This window comes from Salvelinus fontinalis, chromosome 10 (assembly GCF_029448725.1).
Source record: "Salvelinus fontinalis isolate EN_2023a chromosome 10, ASM2944872v1, whole genome shotgun sequence".
Classification (NCBI taxonomy): Eukaryota; Metazoa; Chordata; class Actinopteri; order Salmoniformes; family Salmonidae; genus Salvelinus; species Salvelinus fontinalis.
Window position 1 is genome coordinate 39,353,574 of NC_074674.1, and position 27,930 is coordinate 39,381,503.

General features: G+C 42.7%; 1 protein-coding gene and 1 long non-coding RNA gene across 56 annotated transcripts in view; both read left to right on the forward strand.

The window, feature by feature from the left end:
- synj1 (synaptojanin 1) overlaps nt 1-22,957 on the forward strand; it is a 132,582-nt gene extending 109,625 nt beyond the window's left edge. For 7 of the 9 annotated variants that reach the window (XM_055936786.1, XM_055936791.1, XM_055936792.1 and 4 more), the window contains 4 exons: nt 13,414-13,451; nt 13,783-14,014; nt 14,346-14,806; nt 18,985-22,957. In XM_055936786.1, the coding sequence (XP_055792761.1) occupies nt 13,414-13,451; nt 13,783-14,014; nt 14,346-14,806; nt 18,985-20,028 (1,775 nt within the window). In that variant the 3' untranslated portion in view covers nt 20,029-22,957. Of the gene's footprint in view, nt 1-13,413; nt 13,452-13,782; nt 14,015-14,345; nt 14,807-17,388; nt 17,413-18,984 lie in introns of all 9 variants that reach the window. The other 2 variants (XM_055936795.1, XM_055936793.1) reach the window with 2 other exon arrangements.
- A 224-nt stretch (nt 22,958-23,181) lies between these two features.
- LOC129864135 (uncharacterized) lies at nt 23,182-26,067 on the forward strand. 47 transcript variants are annotated; one of them, XR_008761088.1, is made up of 7 exons: nt 23,182-23,681; nt 23,721-23,794; nt 23,834-23,944; nt 24,073-24,120; nt 24,184-24,220; nt 24,284-24,333; nt 24,386-26,067. It is a non-coding gene; the product is annotated as an uncharacterized LOC129864135 (long non-coding RNA). The 47 variants fall into 47 exon arrangements; XR_008761086.1 differs by having other exon boundaries at nt 24,197-24,246; XR_008761101.1 differs by lacking the exon at nt 24,184-24,220 and adding an exon at nt 24,134-24,170 and having other exon boundaries at nt 24,073-24,096; nt 24,234-24,296; nt 24,334-26,067.
- The last annotated feature ends 1,863 nt before the right edge of the window (nt 26,068-27,930 follow it).

Genomic DNA, 27,930 nt, shown 5'->3' on the forward strand with positions numbered 1-27,930 from the left:
AGTGGTAACAGAAACACTGCCTCATAGCATGGCAATATAATAGTGGTAACAGAAACACTGCCTCATAGCATGGCAATATAATAGTGGTAACAGAAACACTGCCTCATAGCATGGCTATATAATAGTGGTAACAGAAACACTGCCTCATAGCATGGCTATATAATAGTGGTAACAGAAACACTGCCTCATAGCATGGCTATATAATAGTGGTAACAGAAACACTGCCTTATAGCATGGCTATATAATAGTGGTAACAGAAACACTGCCTCATAGCATGGCTATATAGTAGTGGTAACAGAAAACTGCCTCATAGCATGGCTATATAATAGTGGTAACAGAAACACTGCCTTATAGCATGGCAATATAATAGTGGTAACAGAAACACTGCCTCATAGCATGGCTATATAGTAGTGGTAACAGAAACACTGCCTCATAGCATGGCTATATAGTAGTGGTAACAGAAACACTGCCTCATAGCATGGCTATATAATAGTGGTAACAGAAACACTGCCTCATAGCATGGCTATATAATAGTGGTAACAGAAGCACTACCTTATAGCATGGCTATATAATAGTGGTAACAGAAACACTGCCTCATAGCATGGCTATATAATAGAGGTAACAGAAACACTGCCTCATAGCATGGCTATATAATAGTGGTAACAGAAACACTGCCTCATAGCATGGCTATATAATAGTGGTAACAGAAACACTGCCTCATAGCATGGCTATATAATAGTGGTAACAGAAACACTGCCTTATAGCATGGCTATATAATAGTGGTAACAGAAACACTGCCTTATAGCATGGCTATATAATAGTGGTAACAGAAACACTGCCTCATAGCATGGCTATATAATAGTGGTAACAGAAACACTGCCTCATAGCATGGCTATATAATAGTGGTAACAGAAACACTGCCTCATAGCTTGGCTATATAATAGTGGTAACAGAAACACTGCCTTATAGCGTGGCTATATAATAGTGGTAACAGAAACACTGCCTTATAGCGTGGCAATATAATAGTGGTAACAGAAACACTGCCTCATAGCGTGGCTATATAATAGTGGTAACAGAAACACTGCCTCATAGCGTGGCTATATAATAGTGGTAACAGAAACACTGCCTTATAGCGTGGCAATATAATAGTGGTAACAGAAACACTGCCTCATAGCGTGGCTATATAATAGTGGTAACAGAAACACTGCCTTATAGCATGGCTATATAATAGTGGTAACAGAAACACTGCCTCATAGCATGGCTATATAATAGTGGTAACAGAAACACTGCCTCATAGCATGGCTATATAATAGTGGTAACAGAAACACTGCCTTATAGCGTGGCTATATAATAGTGGTAACAGAAACACTGCCTTATAGCGTGGCTATATAATAGTGGTAACAGAAACACTGCCTTATAGCGTGGCTATATAATAGTGGTAACAGAAACACTGCCTCATAGCATGGCTATATAATAGTGGTAACAGAAACACTGCCTTATAGCATGGCTATATAATAGTGGTAACAGAAACACTGCCTTATAGCGTGGCAATATAATAGTGGTAACAGAAACACTGCCTTATAGCGTGGCTATATAATAGTGGTAACAGAAACACTGCCTTATAGCATGGCTATATAATAGTGGTAACAGAAACACTGCCTCATAGCATGACTATATAATAGTGGTAACAGAAACACTGCCTTATAGCATGGCTATATAATAGTGGTAACAGAAACACTGCCTTATAGCATGGCTATATAATAGTGGTAACAGAAACACTGCCTTATAGCATGGCTATATAATAGTGGTAACAGAAACACTGCCTTATAGCATGGCTATATAGTAGTGGTAACAGAAACACTGCCTCATAGCATGGCTATATAATAGTGGTAACAGAAACACTGCCTCATAGCATGGCTATATAATAGTGGTAACAGAAACACTGCCTTATAGCGTGGCTATATAATAGTGGTAACAGAAACACTGCCTTATAGCGTGGCTATATAATAGTGGTAACAGAAACACTGCCTTATAGCGTGGCTATATAATAGTGGTAACAGAAACACTGCCTCATAGCATGGCTATATAATAGTGGTAACAGAAACACTGCCTCATAGCGTGGCTATATAATAGTGGTAACAGAAACACTGCCTCATAGCGTGGCTATATAATAGTGGTAACAGAAACACTGCCTTATAGCGTGGCTATATAATAGTGGTAACAGAAACACTGCCTTATAGCATGGCTATATAATAGTGGTAACAGAAACACTGCCTCATAGCATGGCTATATAATAGTGGTAACAGAAACACTGCCTTATAGCATGGCTATATAATAGTGGTAACAGAAACACTGCCTCATAGCGTGGCTATATAATAGTGGTAACAGAAACACTGCCTTATAGCGTGGCTATATAATAGTGGTAACAGAAACACTGCCTCATATCATAGCATGGCTAAATAATAGTGGTAACAGAAACACTGCCTTATAGCATGGCTATATAATAGTGGTAACAGAAACACTGCCTTATAGCATGGCTATATAATAGTGGTAACAGAAACACTGCCTCATAGCATGGCTATATAATAGTGGTAACAGAAACACTGCCTTATAGCATGGCTATATAATAGTGGTAACAGAAACACTGCCTTATAGCATGGCTATATAATAGTGGTAACAGAAACACTGCCTCATAGCATGGCTATATAATAGTGGTAACAGAAACACTGCCTTATAGCATGGCTATATAATAGTGGTAACAGAAACACTGCCTCATAGCATGGCTATATAATAGTGGTAACAGAAACACTGCCTCATAGCATGGCTATATAATAGTGGTAACAGAAACACTGCCTTATAGCATGGCTATATAGTAGTGGTAACAGAAACACTGCCTCATAGCATGGCTATATAATAGTGGTAACAGAAACACTGCCTTATAGCATGGCTATATAATAGTGGTAACAGAAACACTGCCTTATAGCATGGCTATATAATAGTGGTAACAGAAACACTGCCTCATAGCATGGCTATATAATAGTGGTAACAGAAACACTGCCTCATAGCATGGCTATATAATAGTGGTAACAGAAACACTGCCTCATAGCATGGCTATATAATAGTGGTAACAGAAACACTGCCTCATAGCATGGCTATATAATAGTGGTAACAGAAACACTGCCTTATAGCATGGCTATATAATAGTGGTAACAGAAACACTGCCTTATAGCATGGCTATATAATAGTGGTAACAGAAACACTGCCTCATAGCATGGCTATATAGTAGTGGTAACAGAAACACTGCCTTATAGCATGGCTATATAGTAGTGGTAACAGAAACACTGCCTCCTAGCATGGCTATATAATAGTGGTAACAGAAACACTGCATTATAGCCAGGCTATATAATAGTGGTAACAGAAACACTGCCTTATAGCATGGCTATATAATAGTGGTAACAGAAACACTGCCTTATAGCATGGCTATATAATAGTGGTAACAGAAACACTGCCTCATAGCATGGCTATATAATAGTGGTAACAGAAACACTGCCTTATAGCATGGCTATATAATAGTGGTAACAGAAACACTGCCTCATAGCATGGCTATATAATAGTGGTAACAGAAACACTGCCTTATAGCATGGCTATATAGTAGTGGTAACAGAAACACTGCCTTATAGCATGGCTATATAGTAGTGGTAACAGAAACACTGCCTTATAGCATGGCTATATAATAGTGGTAACAGAAACACTCCCTTATAGCATGGCTATATAATAGTGGTAACAGAAACACTGCCTCATAGCATGGCAATATAATAGTGGTAACAGAAACACTGCCTCATAGCATGGCAATATAATAGTGGTAACAGAAACACTGCCTCATAGCATGGCTATATAATAGTGGTAACAGAAACACTGCCTCATAGCATGGCTATATAATAGTGCTAACAGAAACACTGCCTCATAGCATGGCTATATAACAGTGGTAACAGAAACACTGCCTTATAGCATGGCTATATAATAGTGGTAACAGAAACACTGCCTCATAGCATGGCTATATAGTAGTGGTAACAGAAAACTGCCTCATAGCATGGCTATATAATAGTGGTAACAGAAACACTGCCTTATAGCATGGCAATATAATAGTGGTAACAGAAACACTGCCTCATAGCATGGCTATATAGTAGTGGTAACAGAAACACTGCCTCATAGCATGGCTATATAGTAGTGGTAACAGAAACACTGCCTCATAGCATGGCTATATAATAGTGGTAACAGAAACACTGCCTCATAGCATGGCTATATAATAGTGGTAACAGAAGCACTACCTTATAGCATGGCTATATAATAGTGGTAACAGAAACACTGCCTCATAGCATGGCTATATAATAGAGGTAACAGAAACACTGCCTCATAGCATGGCTATATAATAGTGGTAACAGAAACACTGCCTCATAGCATGGCTATATAATAGTGGTAACAGAAACACTGCCTTATAGCATGGCTATATAATAGTGGTAACAGAAACACTGCCTCATAGCATGGCTATATAATAGTGGTAACAGAAACACTGCCTCATAGCATGGCTATATAATAGTGGTAACAGAAACACTGCCTTATAGCATGGCTATATAGTAGTGGTAACAGAAACACTGCCTCATAGCATGGCTATATAATAGTGGTAACAGAAACACTGCCTTATAGCATGGCTATATAATAGTGGTAACAGAAACACTGCCTTATAGCATGGCTATATAATAGTGGTAACAGAAACACTGCCTCATAGCATGGCTATATAATAGTGGTAACAGAAACACTGCCTCATAGCATGGCTATAAAATAGTGGTAACAGAAACACTGCCTCATAGCATGGCTATATAATAGTGGTAACAGAAACACTGCCTCATAGCATGGCTATATAATAGTGGTAACAGAAACACTGCCTTATAGCATGGCTATATAATAGTGGTAACAGAAACACTGCCTTATAGCATGGCTATATAATAGTGGTAACAGAAACACTGCCTCATAGCATGGCTATATAGTAGTGGTAACAGAAACACTGCCTTATAGCATGGCTATATAGTAGTGGTAACAGAAACACTGCCTCCTAGCATGGCTATATAATAGTGGTAACAGAAACACTGCATTATAGCCAGGCTATATAATAGTGGTAACAGAAACACTGCCTTATAGCATGGCTATATAATAGTGGTAACAGAAACACTGCCTTATAGCATGGCTATATAATAGTGGTAACAGAAACACTGCCTCATAGCATGGCTATATAATAGTGGTAACAGAAACACTGCCTTATAGCATGGCTATATAATAGTGGTAACAGAAACACTGCCTCATAGCATGGCTATATAATAGTGGTAACAGAAACACTGCCTCATAGCATGGCTATATAGTAGTGGTAACAGAAAACTGCCTCATAGCATGGCTATATAATAGTGGTAACAGAAACACTGCCTTATAGCATGGCAATATAATAGTGGTAACAGAAACACTGCCTCATAGCATGGCTATATAGTAGTGGTAACAGAAACACTGCCTCATAGCATGGCTATATAGTAGTGGTAACAGAAACACTGCCTCATAGCATGGCTATATAATAGTGGTAACAGAAACACTGCCTCATAGCATGGCTATATAATAGTGGTAACAGAAGCACTACCTTATAGCATGGCTATATAATAGTGGTAACAGAAACACTGCCTCATAGCATGGCTATATAATAGAGGTAACAGAAACACTGCCTCATAGCATGGCTATATAATAGTGGTAACAGAAACACTGCCTCATAGCATGGCTATATAATAGTGGTAACAGAAACACTGCCTCATAGCATGGCTATATAATAGTGGTAACAGAAACACTGCCTTATAGCATGGCTATATAATAGTGGTAACAGAAACACTGCCTTATAGCATGGCTATATAATAGTGGTAACAGAAACACTGCCTCATAGCATGGCTATATAATAGTGGTAACAGAAACACTGCCTCATAGCATGGCTATATAATAGTGGTAACAGAAACACTGCCTCATAGCTTGGCTATATAATAGTGGTAACAGAAACACTGCCTTATAGCGTGGCTATATAATAGTGGTAACAGAAACACTGCCTTATAGCGTGGCAATATAATAGTGGTAACAGAAACACTGCCTCATAGCGTGGCTATATAATAGTGGTAACAGAAACACTGCCTCATAGCGTGGCTATATAATAGTGGTAACAGAAACACTGCCTTATAGCGTGGCAATATAATAGTGGTAACAGAAACACTGCCTCATAGCGTGGCTATATAATAGTGGTAACAGAAACACTGCCTTATAGCATGGCTATATAATAGTGGTAACAGAAACACTGCCTCATAGCATGGCTATATAATAGTGGTAACAGAAACACTGCCTCATAGCATGGCTATATAATAGTGGTAACAGAAACACTGCCTTATAGCGTGGCTATATAATAGTGGTAACAGAAACACTGCCTTATAGCGTGGCTATATAATAGTGGTAACAGAAACACTGCCTTATAGCGTGGCTATATAATAGTGGTAACAGAAACACTGCCTCATAGCATGGCTATATAATAGTGGTAACAGAAACACTGCCTTATAGCATGGCTATATAATAGTGGTAACAGAAACACTGCCTTATAGCGTGGCAATATAATAGTGGTAACAGAAACACTGCCTTATAGCGTGGCTATATAATAGTGGTAACAGAAACACTGCCTTATAGCATGGCTATATAATAGTGGTAACAGAAACACTGCCTCATAGCATGACTATATAATAGTGGTAACAGAAACACTGCCTTATAGCATGGCTATATAATAGTGGTAACAGAAACACTGCCTTATAGCATGGCTATATAATAGTGGTAACAGAAACACTGCCTTATAGCATGGCTATATAATAGTGGTAACAGAAACACTGCCTTATAGCATGGCTATATAGTAGTGGTAACAGAAACACTGCCTCATAGCATGGCTATATAATAGTGGTAACAGAAACACTGCCTCATAGCATGGCTATATAATAGTGGTAACAGAAACACTGCCTTATAGCGTGGCTATATAATAGTGGTAACAGAAACACTGCCTTATAGCGTGGCTATATAATACTGGTAACAGAAACACTGCCTTATAGCGTGGCTATATAATAGTGGTAACAGAAACACTGCCTCATAGCGTGGCTATATAATAGTGGTAACAGAAACACTGCCTCATAGCGTGGCTATATAATAGTGGTAACAGAAACACTGCCTCATAGCGTGGCTATATAATAGTGGTAACAGAAACACTGCCTTATAGCGTGGCTATATAATAGTGGTAACAGAAACACTGCCTTATAGCATGGCTATATAATAGTGGTAACAGAAACACTGCCTCATAGCATGGCTATATAATAGTGGTAACAGAAACACTGCCTTATAGCATGGCTATATAATAGTGGTAACAGAAACACTGCCTCATAGCGTGGCTATATAATAGTGGTAACAGAAACACTGCCTTATAGCGTGGCTATATAATAGTGGTAACAGAAACACTGCCTCATATCATAGCATGGCTAAATAATAGTGGTAACAGAAACACTGCCTTATAGCATGGCTATATAATAGTGGTAACAGAAACACTGCCTTATAGCATGGCTATATAATAGTGGTAACAGAAACACTGCCTCATAGCGTGGCTATATAATAGTGGTAACAGAAACACTGCCTTATAGCGTGGCTATATAATAGTGGTAACAGAAACACTGCCTTATAGCATGGCTATATAATAGTGGTAACAGAAACACTGCCTCATAGCGTGGCTATATAATAGTGGTAACAGAAACACTGCCTTATAGCGTGGCTATATAATAGTGGTAACAGAGACACTGCCTTATAGCGTGGCTATATAATAGTGGTAACAGAAACACTGCCTCATAGCGTGGCTATATAATAGTGGTAACAGAAACACTGCCTTATAGCATGGCTATATAATAGTGGTAACAGAGTGGTAATAACAACCCATCTGTTATGTGATCAACATGATAGGCGACGCCATGTGTGTCTCTCCCTCTCTAGCTCTCTGTCTCTGTCTCTCTCTCTTTGTGTGTGTGGTAGTTCCTGTACCAGGCTGTTTCTCTGTCAGCGTTCAGTAATCCAAGGCTTGGTTTAGTTAGCTCTGCCCTAGGGGCCTTGGCACATGGGGTGTGCTTACTTACTTAGCCAACTTCCCTGAGAGTCATCAATCTACCTATGCCCTGTGTGTGTCTCCCAGCCAGGTACACACTAGTTTAGCCAACCCTCTCAGGCAGACCAGGTACACACTAGTTTAGCCAACCCTCTCAGGCAGACCAGGTACACACCAGTTTAGCCAACCCTCTCATTCAGACCAGGTACACACTAGTTTAGTCAACCCTCTCAGGCAGACCAGGTACCCACTAGTTTAGCCAACCCTCTCAGACAGACCAGTTACACACTAGTTTAGCCAACCCTCTCAGGCAGACCAGGTACACACTAGTTTAGCCAACCCTCTCAGGCAGACCAGGTACACACTAGTTTAGCCAACCCTCTCAGGCAGACCAGGTACACACTAGTTTAGCCAACCCTCTCAGGCAGACCAGGTACACACCAGTTTAGCCAACCCTCTCATTCAGACCAGGTACACACTAGTTTAGTCAACCCTCTCAGGCAGACCAGGTACACACTAGTTTAGCCAACCCTCTCAGACAGACCAGGTACACACTAGTTTAGCCAACCCTCTCAGGCAGACCAGGTACACACTAGTTTAGCCAACCCTCTCAGGCAGACCAGGTACACACTAGTTTAGCCAACCCTCTCTGTCAGACCAGGTACACATCAGTTTAGCCAACCCTCTCATTCAGACCAGGTACACACTAGTTTAGCCAACCCTCCCAGGCAGACCAGGTACACACCAGTTTAGCCAACCCTCCCAGGCAGACCAGGTACACACCAGTTTAGCCAACCCTCTCATTCAGACCAGGTACACACCAGTTTAGCCAACCCTCTGTCAGACCAGGTACACACCAGTTTAGCCAACCCTCTCATTCAGACCAGGTACACACCAGTTTAGCCAACCCTCTGTCAGACCAGGTACACACCAGTTTAGCCAACCCTCTGTCAGACCAGGTACACACCAGTTTAGCCATGGACACCCTGCACCCCAAATGGCACCCTATTCCCTATATAGTGCACTACTTTAGACCAGAGCCCTATGGCACCCTATTCCCTACGTAGTGCACTACTTTAGACCAGAGCCCTATGGCACCCGGTTGGGTTCAATGATCTGACACACCACCTGCAGTTGCCGATGGCTTCAGATTCCCTCAAGTTTCAGACAGTCCTACCATGAGATACATGGAGATGATATCGCTATGGAAGTCAGTATGTTGACATGTCTTGGTGATAGATGGAGGTAGATAGATGATATCGCTATGGAAGTCAATAGATTGACAGGTCTTGGTGATAGATGGAGGTAGATAGCTGATATCGCTATGGAAGTCAGTATGTTGACATGTCTTGGTGATAGATGGAGGTAGATGGGCAGCAGGTAGCCTAGTGGTTAGAGCGTTATGCCAGTAACCGAAAAGTTGCTGGATCGAATCCCCAAGTTGACAAGGTAAAAATCTGTCGTTCTGCCCCTGAACACGGCAGTTAACCCACTGTTCCTAGGCCATCATTGTAAATATGAATTTGTTCTTACCTGACTTGCCTAGTTAAATTAAGGTTAAATATATATATATTTTGTGATATATGGTTGTACCACCTAGCTATCTGAAGATGAATGTAATGACTGTGATATGTGGTTGTCCCACCTAGCTATCTGTAGATGAATGTACTGACTATGACTGTGATATGTGGTTGTCCCACCTAGCTATCTGTAGATGAATGTACTGACTATGACTGTGATATGTGGTTGTCTCTCCTAGCTATCTGTAGATGAATGTACTGACTATGACTGTGATATGTGGTTGTCTCTCCTAGCTATCTGAAGATGAATGTAATGACTGTGATATGTGGTTGTCCCACCTAGCTATCTGCAGATGAATGTACTGACTATGACTGTGATATGTGGTTGTCTCACCTAGCTATCTGTAGATGAATGTACTGACTGTGATATGTGGTTGTCTCACCTAGCTATCTGTAGATGAATGTACTGACTATGACTGTGATATGTGGTTGTCCCACCTAGCTATCTGTAGATGAATGTACTGACTATGACTGTGATATGTGGTTGTCCCACCTAGCTATCTGTAGATGAATGTACTGACTATGACTGTGATATGTGGTTGTCCCACCTAGCTATCTGTAGATGAATGTACTGACTATGACTGTGATATGTGGTTGTCCCACCTAGCTATCTGAAGATGAATGTACTGACTATGACTGTGATATGTGGTCGTCCCACCTAGCTATCTGTAGATGAATGTACTGACTATGACTGTGATATGTGGTTGTCCCACCTAGCTATCTGTAGATGAATGTACTGACTATGACTGTGATATGTGGTTGTCCCACCTAGCTATCTGTAGATGAATGTACTGACTATGACTGTGATATGTGGTTGTTTCACCTAGCTATCTGTAGATGAATGTACTGACTATGACTGTGATATGTGGTTGTCCCACCTAGCTATCTGAAGATGAATGTACTGACTATGACTGTGATATGTGGTTGTCTCACCTAGCTATCTGTAGATGAATGTACTGACTGTGATATGTGGTTGTCCCACCTAGCTATCTGTAGATGAATGTACTGACTATGATATGTGGTTGTCCCACCTAGCTATCTGTAGATGAATGTACTGACTGTGATATGTGGTTGTCCCACCTAGCTATCTGAAGATGAATGTACTGACTATGACTGTGATATGTGGTTGTCCCACCTAGCTATCTGAAGATGAATGTAATGACTGTGATATGTGGTTGTCCCACCTAGCTATCTGTAGATGAATGTACTGACTGTGATATGTGGTTGTCCCACCTAGCTATCTGAAGATGAATGTACTGACTATGACTGTGATATGTGGTTGTCCCACCTAGCTATCTGTAGATGAATGTACTGACTATGACTGTGATATGTGGTTGTCCCACCTAGCTATCTGAAGATGAATGTACTGACTATGACTGTGATATGTGGTCGTCCCACCTAGCTATCTGTAGATGAATGTACTGACTGTGATATGTGGTTGTCCCACCTAGCTATCTGTAGATGAATGTACTGACTATGACTGTGATATGTGGTTGTCTCACCTAGCTATCTGAAGATGAATGTACTGACTATGACTGTGATATGTGGTCGTCCCACCTAGCTATCTGAAGATGAATGTACTGACTGTGATATGTGGTCGTCCCACCTAGCTATCTGAAGATGAATGTACTGACTGTGATATGTGGTTGTCTCACCTAGCTATCTGTAGATGAATGTACTGACTATGACTGTGATATGTGGTTGTCCCACCTAGCTATCTGAAGATGAATGTACTGACTATGACTGTGATATGTGGTTGTCCCACCTAGCTATCTGTAGATGAATGTACTGACTATGACTGTGATATGTGGTTGTCTCACCTAGCTATCTGTAGATGAATGTACTGACTATGACTGTGATATGTGGTTGTCCCACCTAGCTATTTGTAGATGAATGTACTGACTATGACTGTGATATGTGGTTGTCTCACCTAGATAACAGTAGATGAATGTACTGACTATGACTGTAAGTCTCTTTGGATAAGAGCGTCTGTTAAATGACTAAAATTCTATGTAATCTTTCACTTGTCTTGACATCTCGTGGCCAGCGATGGCTAGAAGGGGCAGTGAAGGTAAATAATGTATGGATGGGACTACCCATGTGATCATGGCATCGCCAGTGCTTGACTTGGGCAGGAGTTCACCGGAGCTGAGTAACCAGCACCTCAATGGTTCTATGGTTTTTCTGCTCGAATTCTTACACAGCTCATAGAATATTACTTCAAATGCATTGTGGAATTCCTACACCTAAATATAAACAGTACCGGCACCCAAAATGAGTACCGGCACCTCTTTCAGTCCAAATCAAGCACTGGGCATCTCCTATAGAACCACCCAGGAAGTCCCTTCTATATTATTGAATGTTGTAGAGCAGGGATATTCAACTCTACGCTACGAAGGCAGGACTACTGCTGCTTTTTCTGTTCTACCTGATAATTAATTACACCCGCTCCTGATTTGGTCCCTGATTTAGAGGGGAAGAATTTTAAAAAGAAAAATGGCAGTGGATCTGGCTTCGAGGTCCAGATTTGAAATTGAGAATTTCTTTGTTGTATCTCTTTGTTAGAAAGTAGATGGGTCTTGTTGCTAGGTTAGTGAATCAAAATTATTCCCAGAGTACATTTATCCTTTATTCCCAGAGTACATTTTTTAGGGACCAGGAATTTGACCAGGGGTGTATTCATTGTACCGATTCTGTTGCAAAACGTTTCTTAACAAAAGTGAAACTAAACAAGGAAGGTATATTTTTGTCCAATAGAAACTCTTGTTTTAGTTGCAACGGAATGTTTTGCAACTGTTTGGCTAATGATTACATACATAGTGAAGTGGTGCTGACACCAGTAGTTTACAGACAGAAGATAGATAAATGATTTACACATTATCTCCACACATGTTGCTATGCTAGTGAATGACCAGTACTTATCATAGCATAAGATAAGAAATACTTTTTTAATCCCCAAGGGGAAATTGGTTTGTCAATCAATAGCATGTACACACAGTCACAAAAGAATTACAATAAAAATGTACTAAGAATAACATGTAAAAAACATATAGAAAACGTTAAAAAAAAACCATAGAAAAAATATATAAAAAACATAAAGAAAACATTTTTTTTTTGAAACATGTTTAAAAAAACAGAAAAAACATAATAAAAATATAGAAAACATGTAAAAATGAATAAATAAATAACATATAAAATAAATAAATAAACATGTAAAAAAATACATATAGAAAACATGTCAAAAAATACCAAAAAAACAGAAAACATAAAATAAATAAACATGTAAAAAAAAAAAAACATAGAAAACATCGAAAAAACATTTAGAAAACATGTTAAAAAGAAAAACATGTTAAAAACATATAGAAAACATGTTAAAAACATTTAGAAAACATGTTAAAAACATATAGAAAACATGTTAAAAACATATAGAAAACATGTTAAAAACATATAGAAAACATGTTAAAAACATATAGAAAACATGTTAAAAACATTGCAAAACCATCAAAGTCCACTGCATACTGCTTCAATCATGTCATCCACAGAAATCCAATAGTGGGCATTTTACCATTTGTGATGAAACAACAGTGACAGCTTCAGCCATTGGTGGTTCTGATTGTCAATCATATGTCTCTGTTCCAGGTCGCGTCCAATCAGGTCCTGGAGGCCTGCCCAGACCGGTGAGTATTAAAGACCAATACATCTACCCCAGCAGAATGAATGTGCTCTAAAGATACCACGTTTAGATGGACTGTGAACTTCTCTTTCTGTCTCTACCGGTCTCTCTCTCCCAATCTCTCTTCCTTCTCTCTCTCTCTCTTCACCCCCCCCCCCTCTCTCTCCATACCCCCCCCTCTCTCCCTCTTCCTTTACCCCCCCTCTCTCCCTCTTCCTTTACCCCCACTCTCTCTCTCTCTCTCTCTTCTCTCTCTCTCTTCCTTCTCCCTCTCTCTCTCTCTTCCTTCTCCCTCTCTCTCTACATCCTTTCTCTCCCTCTCTCTCTCCCTCCAGAACATGCCTCAGAGAGCTGGGGTGATCAGTGTGACCCCCCAGGCGCGCCCTGCCCACCCAGGTGCTCCCAGACCCACCCCAGAGGCACCCGGGGCTCCACGGCCCACCCCAGACACTCACCCTGGAGCCCCCAGACCTGGCCCTGACGCCCAGCCTAAACCCACCGACCTGCCCCTGGGTGAGACACAGCCTGGAGGCCTCACACTATATCAACCACATCTGGCTTCAAATAGTATTTGTTTTATTTTAAATCTTCCTAGACTGTGATTGAGAAGTCCAGATGTCACACTGTAAACCAGCGTTCCCGCAAAATCGGTCCTGGAGACCCTCATTAAGATTTGATCATTTAAATCAGCTGTGTAGGACAACAAAACAAAATGTCCTCCCCATGCTGTTCCCAGAAGTTAACCAGGAAACCGAAATTGGGGAACGCTGCTGTAAACTCTGTTTAAAGGGGTAATCTGGGATCGCTCCATTCTTGGGACTATTAAATATATCCATTCTTTCAGAAGAAGAAGACCGTCTCTGTGTGTGTCTAACTCTTCTGTAACATTGTCTTGCAGGTCACCCTCCTTCTGGACCCCCTCCAGTGAGACATGTCCCCTCCCCGATGCAGCCCCCGATGCAGCCAACCATGCAGCCCCAGTCTGCCCCTCCAGCCCAGCCACCCATGCAGCCACCCATGCAGCCACCCATGCAACCAACCATGCAACCAACCATGGCTGCCCCAATGCAGGCTCCCATGCAGCACCAGTCTGCCCCTCCAGCCCAGCCACCCATGCAGGCTCCCATGCAGCCAACCATGCAGCCCCAGTCTGCCCCTCTAGCCCAGCCACCCATGCAGGCCCCACTGCTGCCCCAAATGGCTGCCCCAATGCTGCCCACACAGGCCGGAGCAGGGCTAGGGGCTACCGGGGCTGTGGCCCCCCAGGGGCTGTCCTCCCCCAAGCCCCCTCCCCGCTCCCGTTCCTCTCATGTCCTGCCCCCTGAGACCACCACTACAGAGAATGCCCCTGCAACCCAGGTTAGTACCAACGAACACTGTATACAGTTACCATGACAACATAGAGGTTAATACCAACACTCTGTATACAGTTACCATGACAACATAGAGGTTGATACCAACACTCTGTATACAGTTACCATGACAACATAGAGGTTGATACCAACACTATGTATACAATTACCATGACAACATAGAGGTTGATACTAACACTATGTATACAGTTACCATGACAACATAGTGGTTGATACCAACACTATGTATACAATTACCATGACAACATAGAGGTTGATACCAACACTATGTATACAATTACCATGACAACATAGAGGTTGATACCAACACTCTGTATACAGTTACCATGACAACATAGAGGTTGATACCAACACTCTGTATACAGTTACCATGACAACATAGAGGTTGATACCAACACTCTGTATACAATTACCATGACAACATAGAGGTTGATACCAACACTCTGTATACAGTTACCATGACAACATAGAGGTTGATACCAACACTCTGTATACAATTACCATGACAACATAGAGGTTGATACCAACACTCTGTATACAATTACCATGACAACATAGAGGTTGATACCAACACTCTGTATACAATTACCATGACAACATAGAGGTTGATACCAACACTCTGTATACAATTACCATGACAACATAGAGGTTGATACCAACACTCTGTATACAATTACCATGACAACATAGAGGTTGATACCAACACTCTGTATACAATTACCATGACAACATAGAGGTTGATACCAACACTCTGTATACAATTACCATGACAACATAGAGGTTGATACCAACACTCCGTATACAATTACCATGACAACATAAAGGTTGATACCAACACTCTGTATACAATTACCATGACAACATAGTGGTTAATATCAACCAACACTGCAATATGTAACTTTTTGGGCGAACCGACCAAATTCACATAGAAATGTGAGTTATAGATCTGTCATTGTCATTGAAAGCGAATTTAAGAAGCGCTAGATCTGTTCTACAGTGGCAGGAAAAAGTTAAAAGAAAAAGACTGTGTTTGTCTGTTATTGTGACTTAGATGAAGATCAGATCACCTTTTATGACCAACGGACTGCAGAAGTCCAGGTTACTCCAAAGGGTTCACATACTTCTTCTTGCCGCTGTACGTGCGCTATTTCTCTGCTTCCCGTTTCTTAAGTTTGGTTTTTGCCTTTCTGTTTTGTTCACCAGCTTCAAACAGCTGAAAATACAATATTTTGGGGCTTTTGGAAAGATATTTCACAGCGGTTTAGATGATACAATGATTCTCTACATGATTCTCTACACTATACATAACTTGTTTTGTCACAAACGGAAATTAGGAGGTTTCTACATATTGCACCTTTAATTAAAATGTACCAACTCCAATCTAGTCGTTGCATAAATATTCAGCTCCTTTGTTTAGGCCTTGATTAGTTCAGGAGAAAAACTTGGCTTCACAAATCACATAATAAGTTATATGGACTCACTCTGTGTGGATAAATAGGGGTTGACATAATGTTTTTATTGACTACCCCTTCCTCTGTCCCCCATACATTCAACATCTGTAAGGTCCCTCAGTCAAGTATTGAATTTTAAGCACAGATTAAATTACAAAGACCAGAGAGCTTTTTGAAAACCTCATAAATAAAGAAGGGCAGTGATTGGTGGATGGGTAACAATAACAAATCAGACATTGAATATCTCTTTAAGCATGGTCAAGTTAATCACGATGCTGTGGGTGATGTATTAAACCACCCAGACACATCACAGATGCAGTCGTCCTTCTGAACTGAGCTGCAGGACAGGAAGGAAACTGAACAGGGATTTCACCATGAGGCCAGTGGGGATTTTAAAACAGTTAACAGAGTTCAATCGCTGTGATGGGAGAAAACTGAGGATGGATCAACAACATTGTAGTGACTCCACAATAATGATCAAAATGACAGAGTGAAAAGAAGAATACAAATATACAGAATAAACATATTCCTAAACATTCAACAAGGCACTAAAGTAATACTGCGACAAAACACACGGCAAAGGAATCCACTTTTTGGGGCTGAATTCAAATCCTTATGTTTGGGGCAGATCTGAGTAACTGTTTCCTTAATGCACCTTTTCAGTAGGACAATAACCTAAAACAAAAAGGCCAAATATATTCATTAAAAAATAAATACAACATCTTCCAATTTGACATTAGAGTATTTTGTTTAGATCGTTGACCCAAAAAAATGACGATATAATCTATTTTAAATCCCACTTTTATAACACAATAAAATGTGGATAAAGGAGGTGTCTAGTTTGTTAGCTACTGTATGTCATGGTATAATGTTACAGGAACACATGAGATGAGGGAAATAACAAGTAGATGATACATGCACAAAACAATTGGCTTTTCTTTCTCTCTCTCTGTCTTTATCTCTCGTTCTCTCACACTCTCCTTTCTCTGTCCCTTAACACAGCTTTGCTACAGTTAAATAGGTGTGTAAGTGTTCTTCTCTCTGCTGTTCTTCTGTCACTCTGTTCTCTCTCTCCCTCTCTCTCCCTCTGTTCTCTCTCTCTCCCTCTCTCTCCAAGCCGGAGCAGCCCTCTGGGTGACAGGTATACCATCACCTCCTCTATATTAAACTCCTCCTTGTTTCTCTTCATAGCACCTGTGTCACTCAGTCCTCTAGTCGAGTGTATGACCCAGGACCAAGTCTCAAATCACACCCTAAATCCTAGATAGTACACTACGTTGTACCGTTATCCCTAGATAGTACACTACGTTGTACCGTTATCCCTAGATAGTACACTACTTTGGACCTTTATCTCTAGATAGTACACTATTTGGACCTTTATCCCTAGATAGTACACTACTTTGGACATTTATCCCTAGATAGTACACTACTTTGGACCGTTATCCCTAGATAGTACACTACTTTGGACCTTTATCCCTAGATAGTACACTACTTTGGACCTTTATCCCTAGATAGTACACTACTTTGGACCTTTATCTCTAGATAGTACACTATTTGGACCTTTATCCCTAGATAGTACACTACTTTGGACCTTTATTTCTAGATAGTACACTATTTGGACCTTTATCCCTAGATAGTACACTACTTTGGACCTTTATCCCTAGATAGTACACTACTTTGGACCTTCATCTCTAGATAGTACACTACTTTGGACCTTTATCCCTAGATAGTACACTACTTTGGACCTTTATCCCTAGATAGTACACTACTTTGGACCTTTATCTCTAGATAGTACACTACTTTGGACCTTTATCTCTAGATAGTACACTATTTGGACCTTTATCCCTAGATAGTACACTACTTTGGACCTTTATCCCTAGATAGTACACTACTTTGGACCTTTATCTCTAGATAGTACACTACTTTGGACCTTTATCCCTAGATAGTACACTACATTGGGCCTTTATCTATTGTCTAAAGTAGTGTACTAACTAGGGAATAGGGTGTGATTCGAGTCTCCCTACTCCCATACATTAGTCACCTGCTTCATGTTTTAGTTGATTTCTGTCTTTATCCACCTGTAGGTATATATTTGATCGTGTCTTCTAGTCCATCACAAATCAAGTAACAGTGGTTTTTAATGTTCATCAACTGGTAAAACGGGGTTCTTGTTTGTTGTTTAAACTGTTGTTTTTTTTACGTGACCAGCATGACAATTCACACATCTGGCTTTAAAATAACAGGATGTTTTAGCCTCGTCTCGCCCAGTTCAAACAATGCATGTTGGCCACGTCTAGCCTGGTAATCTACCCCGAATATGTGTCAACCTTCCTTTTCATATGTGCTCCTGCTTTGATCAACACGTTGAAATGGACCACATGTGGAATGACTTCCTGATTTATCGTGCTTTATATATAACGTGTAGTCCAATGTTAATGCAGCTAACGGTCACCTGGTTAATCCTTTACTGGTTAGGTATACTAGTCCTTTTGTGTGGAATATAGTAGCTAGTTAAGTGTAGGGTTCGTATTGTGAGGTTATTAAAGCAGAATTGTTGCATGTTATAACGAGAGCTCTTGCTGCTGAAACATCACTCTACAATTACATTTGTTTATTTATTTCCTCATTACATCAAAATAAACTGCCATTGGCTCAGCGTTTTCCCAACCTTGGCTCTGATTTGTTTACTCCGGTGTCATTTTCTCCCCTCTAGATCAATGGGGTGAATGGAATCCAAAGAGAAGCACAATGGAAGCCCGAACCCTTTGACACACTCACCTCTGACCTCTCCGCCTCTTGGCTCAACACCCAATCACTGACCAGGAACTCCTCCTTACGCTCCGCTCCTACCCTCCCTACTTCCTCCTTCACTCTCCCTTCATCCCTCCACTCCACCCCTCTGTCCACCATGCAGGGCTTCGACGACTCCTCCACCCTCCCCCCTTCCCTCACCCAGTCTCTCCTCCCCCCTCCCCCGGTCCCATCTCGAAGTAGGTCCCAGGAGGCCCTGCAGCGAGGCTCTCCCAACCCCTTCCTGAGTGATCCGGTCCCAGCCCGTCCCAACAGCACCAACCCCTTCACTGGTCCTCTGGTGCAGCAGTGCCAGAGGCGCTCCCTGACACCTGACTTCCTTGCCCAGCAGAAGGCCTCCAGGCCTGGCCTCGACAGGACCATGTCTGCCTTCACCCAGCCCCTCGCCCCTACCCCAGCCTCGCTTCTCGCCCCTACCCCAGCCCCGTTCCCAGCTTTTGCCCCCACCCCGACGCCAGGGGCACCTGCACCCCCTCCATCGCTCCACCGGACCATGCCCCTGCTTGGCCCATCGATGACCCCCCTCATCCCTGCTCCAGGGCTCCCTCTCCTGACTGCTCCCTCTCTCCCTGCCCCTATGCTCCCCCTGTCTCCTCCCTCCTCTCTCCCTGCCCCCCTGTCGTCCCGCCCACAGCCCCCTCCTCCCCCTCGGCCCCAGCTGTGGGTGACCTTTGATGATGATTCACTCCTCCCCGTCCCAGCCAAGGCTCCACCTGCAGCCCCCACTGCTTCCATCTGCCCCCCATCTCTCACCCAGACTCAGTTCTCCTGCTCTGGTTTCGACTCTGACCCACACTGGGCCACCGGCTCCACCACCTTGACCTCCACATTCCTCTCCCGGCCCCCTCCGATCCCAGCCAGGATGGTCCCAGGCAGCAGCCAGCCCGCGCTCCCAGCCCGCGCCACAGACAACCTCCCCTTTCCCAAGGACTTCACTGAGAGATAGGAGTGAGCCAGCGATCTATGGTCCACCACAGAGGAAAAACATGTCCTGTGTAGGCCAAGCAGGACAGGGCAGACCTATCTAGAGGAGTGTAGATCTATGGTAAATGTGAATGTGTGTATGGTTTGTATAAAGAGTCAGGTATTTAACACATTTAAACTAACCCCCTCCCACTCCTGAATAGTCATGTATCACTGCTGTTCCGTAACATCTCTGCTGCCGATGTTGTTAACACGTCATTATGTGAATATGTGTGTTTCTCCTGGTCTGTTTATTTCGTTATGGCAGGAAACATGTTCCTGGGTCTATACCAAGGCTGTCTAACCCTGTTCCTGGGGAGAGACCCTCCTGTAGGTTTTAACTCCAACCCTGTTCCTGGAGAGATACCCTCCTGTAGGTTTTAACTCCAACCCTGTTCCTGGAGAGATACCCTCCTGTAGGTTTTAACTCCAACCCTGTTCCTGGAGAGAGACCCTCCTGTAGGTTTTAACTCCAACCCTGTTCCTGGAGAGATACCCTCCTGTAGGTTTTAACTCCAACCCTGTTCCTGGAGAGATACCCTCCTGTAGGTTTTAACTCCAACCCTGTTCCTGGAGAGATACCCTCCTGTAGGTTTTAACTCCAACCCTGTTCCTGGAGAGATACCCTCCTGTAGGTTTTAACTCCAACCCTGTTCCTGGAGAGATACCCTCCTGTAGGTTTTAACTCCAACCCTGTTCCTGGAGAGATACCCTCCTGTAGGTTTTAACTCCAACCCTGTTCCTGGAGAGATACCCTCCTGTAGGTTTTAACTCCAACCCTGGTCCTGGAGAGATACCCTCCTGTAGGTTTTAACTCCGACCCTGTTCCTGGAGAGAAACCCTCCTGTAAGTTTTAACTCCAACCCCAGTTTTTCAACCAGCTAATTATTAGAATCAGGTGCACTAGATGAGGGTTGGAGTGAAAACCTACAGGAGGGTCTCTCTCCAGGAACAGGGTTTGAGTAAAAACCTATAGGAGGGCAGATCTCCAGGAACAGTGTTAGACAGCCCTGGGTCTATATGGTTAATGTCAATGTATATCAATATATATATCTATGTATGCGCTCAAATGGTGTCCGCTCCTGTGTAATATTGAACATGTCTATCTACAGCCGTCGAGGTTCTTATTCCATATGATCAGCATTCTAGGATATGACCACAGTCAGCGGTGTGTCACGCTCACTGTTATGACACGGTAGGGCTACAGTCACATACACATCTGGCGTTATACTAGGCTGTATGTAAGCAGCAGTAGCCTAGTCCCTGTCGTTCAAACACAGAGGGAAACACCTAGGAACCCAGTTTCTACTCCTCACTGCGTATTCAGTATAGGGTGAGTGCACTGCAAGAGCCAAAATGGAACCCAGTTTCCACTCCTCACTGCTTATTCAGTATAGGGTGAGTGCACTGCAGGATACAAAATGGCCAACTGTCATGTCACTCAGCATTAATCAGAAATCACCTTGCTCTACAGAGTTTCTAGCCTGTTATACAACGTCTTCGTATGTTTCTGTGTCAGGCAGAGCCAGAACTCCCAGTTACTGAATATATCTGTACAGTACAACACCTATTTTATCTGTTATGAATGTACAGGTTGTCGTTGTCTCCTTGAGACCACAAATGATGGTTTCTCTCTCTCTCCTGTCATCAGCATCTGTCTTCTGGGCTGTTGTGCTAAAGTTCAACGTGTTCGGTAGCCACATATGAAGCTGTATACATAGTGTTTCTGTATCTTTTCAGAGAGCAGGCTAGTCCCCAGGCGCGTGTGTATTTAAGGTATAACAGATATGCACTAAGACTTTGTTAAGTCAACCAGGTTCTCTGAGAGGTCTTTGTTAAAGCATTAACGTCTGGTGAGCGTGACAGATTGTGGATTAACGTCTGGTGAGCGTGACAGATTGTGGATTAACGTCTGGTGAGCGTGACAGATTGTGGATTAACGTCTGGTGAGCGTGACAGATTGTGGATTAACGTCTGGTGAGCGTGACAGATTGTGGATTAACGTCTGGTGAGCGTGACAGATTGTGGATTAACGTCTGGTGAGCGTGACAGATTGTGGATTAACGTCTGGTGAGCGTGACAGATTGTGGATTAACGTCTGGTGAGCGTGACAGATTGTGGATTAACGTCTGGTGAGCGTGACAGATTGTGGATTAACGTCTGGTGAGCGTGACAGATTGTGGATTAACGTCTGGTGAGCGTGACAGATTGTGGATTAACGTCTGGTGAGCGTGACAGATTGTGGATTAACGTCTGGTGAGCGTGACAGATTGTGGATTAACGTCTGGTGAGCGTGACAGATTGTGGATTAACGTCTGGTGAGCGTGACAGATTGTGGATTAACGTCTGGTGAGCGTGACAGATTGTGGAAAGGGGAGAGACTGTTTTGACAGATGACTTGAGGACTTAAACCTGCTTCCTCCTACTCTCTCTGTATCACGTGTGTGTGTGTGTGTGTGTGTGTGTGTGTGTGTGTGTGTGTGTGTGTGTGTGTGTGTGTGTGTGTGTGTGTGTGTGTGTGTGTGTGTGTGTGTGTGTGTGTGTGTGTGTGTGTGTGTGTGTGTGTAGAGCTGCATACTGTACGTCTCCCAGTATATATATATATTCCTCCTTGATTTGATCCAAAGCTTGGACCTGTACTACTGTATAGTAACATGAATGTGGTGTTCTTCTGTTGTACTATTGAGATCTTTCTATATATCTGATCTCAAACGATCCCATTTTGCTTCTTGTTGCGTGTCGCTATAAAACATGTATTTTGCTTTGAACTTAATCTTACTCGCAGAGATGGTACCTACCTACTTATTTTTTATTTCAAAAGAGAGAATTATTTCTAATCTATTTATTATTGAAACTGTGGTGAGAAGTACTGTGCTGTGTTTGAGGTGTGTTGTCTGTCGTGGGTGGGTGGGGGGGGGGGGGGGTCGTGCGTGCTGCTCTGTTTGTAGTGTGTGTACAGTGTTGGGGGGGGGGGGTATTGTCAGCATTTTTCTCCTGAGGGTCTTAAATACTACAGTAACATATATGTCACGTACTCTCACAGATTTAGAGACCAAAGGTCACCCTAACACACAGCCCAACGGTCACACTAATACACAGACCAAAGGTCACCCTAACACACAGCCCAACGGTCACCCTAATACACAGACCAAAGGTCACCCTAATACACAGCCCAACGGTCACCCTAATACACAGACCAAAGGTCACCCTAACACACAGCCCAACGGTCACCCTAACACACAGACCAACAGTCACCCTAACACACAGCCCAACGGTCACCCTAACACACAGACCAACAGTCACCCTAACACACAGCCCAATGGTCACCCTAACACACAGCCCAACGGTCACCCTAACACACAGACCAACAGTCACCCTAACACACAGCCCAACGGTCACCCTAACACACAGACCAACGGTCACCCTAACAGGTCACCCTAACACACAGACCAACGGTCACCCTAACACACAGACCAACGGTCACCCTAACAGGTCACCCTAACACACAGCCCAACAGTCACCCTAACACACAGCCCAACGGTCACCCTAACACACAGCCCAACGGTCACCCTAACACACAGCCCAACGGTCACCCTAACACACAGCCCAACGGTCACCCTAACACACAGACCAACGGTCACCCTAACAGGTCACCCTAACAGGTCACCCTAACAGGTCACCCTAACAGGTCACCCTAACACACAGACCAACGGTCACCCTAACAGGTCACCCTAACACACAGCCCAACAGTCACCCTAACAGGTCACCCTAACAGGTCACCCTAACAGGTCACCCTAACACACAGACCAACGGTCACCCTAACAGGTCACCCTAACAGGTCACCCTAACACACAGCCCAACGGTCACCCTAACAGGTCACCCTAACACACAGCCCAACGGTCACCCTAACAGGTCACCCTAACAGGTAACCCTAACAGGTCACCCTAACACACAGACCAACGGTCACCCTAACAGGTCACCCAAACAGGTCACCCAAACAGGTCACCCTAACAGGTCACCCTAACAGGTCACCCTAACACACAGACCAACGGTCACCCTAACACACAGCCCAACGGTCACCCTAACAGGTCACCCTAACAGGTCACCCTAACACACAGACCAACGGTCACCCTAACAGGTCACCCTAACAGGTCACCCTAACACACAGCCCAACGGTCACCCTAACAGGTCACCCTAACAGGTCACCCTAACACACAGCCCAACGGTCACCCTAACAGGTCACCCTAACAGGTCACCCTAACACACAGACCAACGGTCACCCTAACAGGTCACCCTAACAGGTCACCCTAACAGGTCACCCAAACAGGTCACCCAAACAGGTCACCCTAACAGGTCACCCTAACAGGTCACCCTAACACACAGACCAACGGTCACCCAAACCCCAGAAGGGCTTGTAGGCACCTCCCCCTTTCAATGTTTATAATACAAAACCATACAACAACAAAAATCCTATTTTTAAGAGAGAAACAAATCATTGGAGATTTACACAAAGAAGAAGGAAAACAGAAGGGGTAAAGAATAAAAAAGAAAATGAAAGTACAATACATAATCCAAAATAGATATCTAATAGTCAGATGCATCTACATGCTAGTGTTATTGAGCCAATCAGAGTTAACTTCCTGTTGATGAGGTAGGGTGGTATCAACATCAGTGATGTGTCAGTGTTCTATTCCGTTGTTGTCCTCCTATCTACTTTGGTCTTTTTCTAAAAACCCACTGCAGGAGCCAACATGGAACCCAGTTTCCACTCCTCACTGCTTATTCAGTATAGGGTGAGTGCACTGCAGGAGCCAAAATGGACGACGCTGCTCTAGTGTTGAATTTTACACCAGTGTCTCCAACAATGGCTCTGACATGTAAATGGTTTGTTAGTGAGAGGGACATATTGTGATTAGCTAGAAGAGGAGAGGTATTTCCACCTCTCATGAAAACTGTTTGAAACAATTGGATGATGGTGTTATCCCCCCCCCCCCCCGCCCAAAACGCTGTTAAAAATGGTTGTGCTCCACCACCAGTGTAAAGTGGTCAGTCTAGTGGAGAGGGTATGGGGCTTAGGGTTTCAAAGTCTGGTCACTTTCTCAAAGTCTACAGGTTTTCCAAAAATCCTGGTTGGAAGACTCAAAAAATCAGGAAGTGAGTTAACAGGAAATCCGTGAATCTTTCCGACCCGGAATTTCTGGAAAATCTTGGAATTTTGGGAAAGTTGCAGGCATTTTGCAACCCTACTTAGGGTGTGGACCCAGAGGTTCAGAGTCCAGAGTCTGAGGTCCAGTTTCCCAGACACAGATTAACCCTTGTTCTGGATTATTTTTTGGAATTTTTTTTTACATACTCAATGGTATGAATCTCCGTTGAAATCGTTTCTAAATCCTGGATTAGGCTTAATCTTTGTCCGGGAAACCAGTCCTAAAGGAACCAGCTAACTGATGCTTCTCTGTTATTGCTTTACACCGTGGAAGCAAATAACTGTGTTCTTCATTGCAATTTAAAAAAACGTTCTGGATGGAAACGTCACTCCTGAAAACACACCAAGGCAGTAGCATTGTCAGCACCTGATTTTACTCCTAAAACACACCAAGGCAGTAGCATTGTCAGCACCTGATTTTACCCACGTCCCCGTTATTGGTCACTGGAGGGAATGGCGATAGAACCAACTAAATGCATTTCTTGTTATGCTCTTATCAGTGGTGTGCAGTATAGCTAATGGCATTAATACTTCTAGGAGGCTAGCTAACGCTTAATGTCGTGTTCTGTTCAAGATGATATTTTATAGGAAATAAAAGCGACTCCCTTTTTTTTGTGAGGTTGGTGTCTCTTTATTAAATACCTGTATAACCCATAGTCGAGAGTCATCTGTGTTGTTGATCATATTCTATATAAAGAAAACTGCAATTTGTGTATTAGTGGCTAAGGTTCCATCATTTAAGTGCCCAGCTAAACTGCACATGTATGTATAAAGCAATGTGTGTTGTATGTATAATAAATGTCTTATTGACCTGAATGCTGTTGACTGTACTGAACTCGTGTTGAATACAACTTGTTTGTGTGTCATTCGTGTCATATTTATACAGCTATGTAACTACTCATCTTTGTCACAATTTACACTTCTTCTTCTGGTCTAGCCTTGAACGTGACTCTCAGTTCCATTACATGACATTTAGCCAGCAGCGTACCACCCTGAATCCCATCGGCTGGCTTGCTTCTGGAGCTAAGCAGGGTCGGTCCCTGGATGGGAGACCAGATGCTGCTGGAAGTGGTGTTGGAGGGCCAGTAGGAGGCACTCTTTTTTTTCTCTGGTCTAAAAAAATATCCCAATGCCCCAGGGCAGTGATTGGGGACATTGCCCTGTGTAGTGTGCTGTCATTCGGATGGGACCTTATAAAGGGTGTCCTGACTGATGTCATTAAAGATCTTGTTGTAAGAGTAGGGGTGTTAACCCTGGTGTTCTGGCTAAATTCCCAAGTTGTCCTTCATACCATCACGGTCACCTAATCATCCCCAGTTTACAATTGGCTCATTCATCCCCCTCCTCTCCCCTGTCACTATTCCCCAGGTCGTTGCTGTAAATGAGAACGTGTTCTCAGTCAACTTACCTGGTAAAATAAAAAAACATTGGGGCTCCTGAGTGGCTCAGCCGGTCTAAGGCACTGCATCTCAGTGCAAGAGGCGTCTCTGGTTCGAATCCAGGCGGTGCACAATTTGGCCCAGCATTGGCCGGGCTAGGCTGTCATTGTAGATAAGAATTAGTTCTTAACTGACTTGACTAGTTAAATAAAGGAATAAATTAAGAGCTCTGACATTCGGTCTGAACATTAACATTCATCGCTTGCGGGTACGGTTTTTGGTGCTTATCTTTCATATCAGTGAGAAATAGTTTTCAGAAAACAAAAAAAGGTTAAATTACTACACAACTTTTAATAGGGTTAGTGTTCCCACACGGCCGTATCTCCATGTCACACAGCGTTGTTTATGGAAAACAGACGGAAGACAAAATAATGCTAATTAGCTATCTGAATCTCCTAACACCTGTGTGTCAACTGAAAACGGACGGAGCAAACATGTTTTTACTGAAAAATACTCTCGGCTGCAACTGTGTTAACCTGTTAAAACGGTGTACATAAGTGTATATTTCGCATTTGTGAAATTATTTTAATGTGATATGAAAGTAGAGTGATTTATTTTTCTAGAACCGAACCACAATTGACAATCGATTTGACGTTTAGACGGAGCATTTTTGCTGTTTTGGCTTCCAGAGCCAATTCACCTTTTAACCTGTCTGGCACCGGGGTTCCGCTAGCGGAACTCCTCCCACATTCCACTGAAAAGGCAGAGCGCGAAATTCAAAAGATATCTTTTAGAAATATTTAACTTTCACACATTAACAAGTCCAATACAGCAAATGAAAGATACACATCTTGTGAATCCAGTCAACATGTCCGATTTTTTAAATGTTTTAAATGTTAAATGTTTTACAGCGAAAACACCACATATTTTTGTTAGCTCACCACCAAATACAAAAAAGGACAGACCTTTTTCACAGCACAGGTAGCATGCACAAAGCCAACCTAACTAACCAAGAACCAACTTCATCAGATGACAGTCTTATAACATGTTATACAATAAATCTATGTTTTGTTCGAAAAATGTGCATATTTGAGGTATAAATCAGTTTTACATTGCAGCTACCATCACAGCTACCGTCAGAAATAGCACCGAAGCAGCCAGAGTAATTACAGACATCAACGTCAAACACCTAAATACTCATCATAAAACATTTCTGAAAAATCGATGGTGTACAGCAAATTAAAGACAAACATCTTGTGAATCCAGCCAATATTTCAGATTTTTTAAGTGTTTTACAGCG